At 30.1% G+C, this 2474-nt stretch overlaps 1 protein-coding gene across 1 annotated transcript; it reads right to left on the minus strand.

Annotated features, from left to right (window-relative positions):
* Positions 1 to 281: 281 nt before the first annotated feature.
* On the minus strand, positions 282 to 884 carry LOC133337441 (uncharacterized). Its single transcript, XM_061545665.1, has 2 exons — positions 834 to 884; positions 282 to 770 (listed from the first exon to the last, which is right to left on the minus strand). Exons 1-2 carry the CDS (start codon positions 882 to 884, stop codon positions 282 to 284), a joined length of 540 nt encoding a protein of 179 aa, XP_061401649.1.
* Between the last annotated feature and the right edge of the window lie 1590 nt (positions 885 to 2474).

Consider the following 2474-nt stretch of genomic DNA (forward strand, 5'->3'; position numbering starts at 1 on the left):
TTGGCAATTTTTAAATGTGGCTATTAACAGATAGTCCCTTCGATTTTATTAAAAATTGGGAATATTTCACTGTACTCAACATAACGAGTTCCACTGACGTAAACATTAGAATGTAATCCGTGGATTTAACATGTTCACTATTTATCTTTGACATATAATTAGGGCAAAGCTTTATAAAATATGTTAGACGTAGCAAAACTCATAACCACAATCATCTGAAAATTAATATACAAATCATTGGTAAATGTAAAAAATAATACGATTAACATATTGGTTATTTTTTAGTCATTACTTAATGCTAATTCTATAGAACTAATGAGTTCGTCAACTTTGTCTTCATTAACCTGAAATTGTAAATAATTGCATTTGACATTCTTATTTGCTAAGCCATTGCATAATCGAAAAGTTATATTAGTCAATAATCTTAAATTGGTTTCAAAGTTGCTGTCTCCCAAAATAAGGCGAACATCCCAATCAAATGATTCCACTGATTCACAAACGGAAGCATTTTGTTCTCGTATAAGAAAACGTAGCAATTCTTCTCTTCGAGATACGTAGACTGATGTAATAATATTTTTTAAATCAGGAGGCAGCATTGAATGGTCGACAACACCGCTTCCAGAACAGCAAATTTTTCGATAATATTTGGCCATATTACGCGTTGCAAGCAGGAAGTCGTCTGGGTTGTGAAATCCGTACTTATGGCTCTGTCGCATTAAGGCATGTTCATCTTTATTCCCAATTAAGAAGTCGATAGATTGATTGAGAATCTGTGATATAAATGTTTAAATTATAACAGAAAATGTAATAAAAACGTCTGACTTATTTTGCACCTCTATCAGTATTTCTTTATTATCTATATTTAATAAAAATTCGCACTCCATTTTTCGTACAACAGAAATAAACACAAACCAAGAAATATAGTCAGCGTAGATTCAAGGTTAAATGCACCAACAATGCGTAGATCAGAAATACTTTTGTGAAACTTTGAAATTCCAATAAAATGGAAACAATCATACAATTTTGCTCATAATTATATTTAAACAAATATCTCAACTATGTCAAGTGTAAAGTGCATAGTTATATTGTATACCCTTCTAATTACAATAGGTATGTTCGTTTACTCAATAATTTATACAAATTGTAAGTCTGCTTTTCCACAGGCACATTTTTATTTGGCAAATTTTTTGTTTTCTCTTTTGAAATTTTCGCTTGCTTTTCCATTAGCAAATTTTTCTTTGCCAAATTTGCGAATCAAAATACAAAAGAAAGAAAATAAAAGTCAAAAGTGTTTGCATTTTAAAGATTTTTTTTAATATTTTATTTATTTTTTATATATTTTATTATATAAATTGCAAAAATTAAATTTCACTTGCACAAATTAAAGCAACAGGTTTGTAAACAAAAGCCGGCTGTGTGTCAGTAAAGCGAATAGGTTCAAAAGGAAATGTCAACAAAATTGTTTTCAACGAACAGAGCAAAGCAGAATTTGCGTAACGGCAAATTCTGAACAGGCAAATTTTTGTTTTTCTTCCTCGCACACCTCTCTGCCTGTGGAAAAGCAGACTAACTGGATCTTGTCTAATAAAAGATAACGAATTGAAAGAGAAAGTTTGATAGTTATGTTACCCAGAAACATCTACCCAGTAAATATCATAACCCAATAAACAGTAGGTCTTGATTTAGATTAGGCGAGTTTACTTGCGGCAAGTCTTTGTTTGTACGAGAGAGGGGCAAGGGGAATAGAAATGGAAAAAAATTGCTCGTACCGACAATTTTCTGGCAATTCGTTTTGTGTATTTCGTATTTTTTGACATTTTATATTTATTTAAATGTGAAAAAACTATTTGAAACAAATAAAAAAATTTTTTTTGAAACCGAATTGCCTTGTATAGACGCATGAAGCAAGTTCAAAAGAGAACGATAAGAATTGCCGCAAGTAAACTCGCCTAATTTAAATCAAGACTAAGTTCTAGTTCAGCGAGTAAGCCTTTTTTACTCTCTATTGTGATAATACTGTGAAAAGTAAACAGACAACATTTAATAAGATTTAATATTAAAAATAAAATGAATAATATTAGAAGAAAAATTGGTTTGGTATGTTCCCCGAGAACAGTTAAGCTTCCTGCATCAATACATTGCCTCTATCTGAACATGCCTAAAAATATGTAAGGAATTAGTTTCTAATTTAATGAAACTTTGCATTACTTTCGAATTTTCTTCCATTATCTGTAATTTTTGTACAATTTAATTTCAAATTGAACTTTGCCAATTAAAAAAAAAATATTTTGTATAATTTTTGTGTTTGGTCATAAAACAGCTGATCCAACAAATTTTTACTGCATAAAATTCTTTCAATAAACTCCAGTAAGTTTGTTGTTGTTCAACTGTCAAACTTGCTCTCTCACTTGATTTTTGGGTAAACAGACAACATTTAGTAACATTTGGTAACAATTGTTACCAAATATCGAGTA

Source organism: Musca vetustissima, unplaced genomic scaffold, assembly GCF_032173495.1.
Source record: "Musca vetustissima isolate MV318-11 ecotype Yass unplaced genomic scaffold, APGP_CSIRO_Mvet_v1 utg4837, whole genome shotgun sequence".
In the NCBI taxonomy this organism is placed as follows: Eukaryota; Metazoa; Arthropoda; class Insecta; order Diptera; family Muscidae; genus Musca; species Musca vetustissima.

Bases quoted from the DNA above. Each gene is read 5' to 3' on its own strand.
- LOC133337441 (XM_061545665.1), bottom strand. From the start codon at position 884: ATGGAGTGCGAATTTTTATTAAATATAGATAATAAAGAAATACTGATA. The intron at 771-833 runs GTGCAAAATAAG...TTTATATCACAG, and splicing joins ATAAAGAAATACTGATAGAG to ATTCTCAATCAATCTATCGA.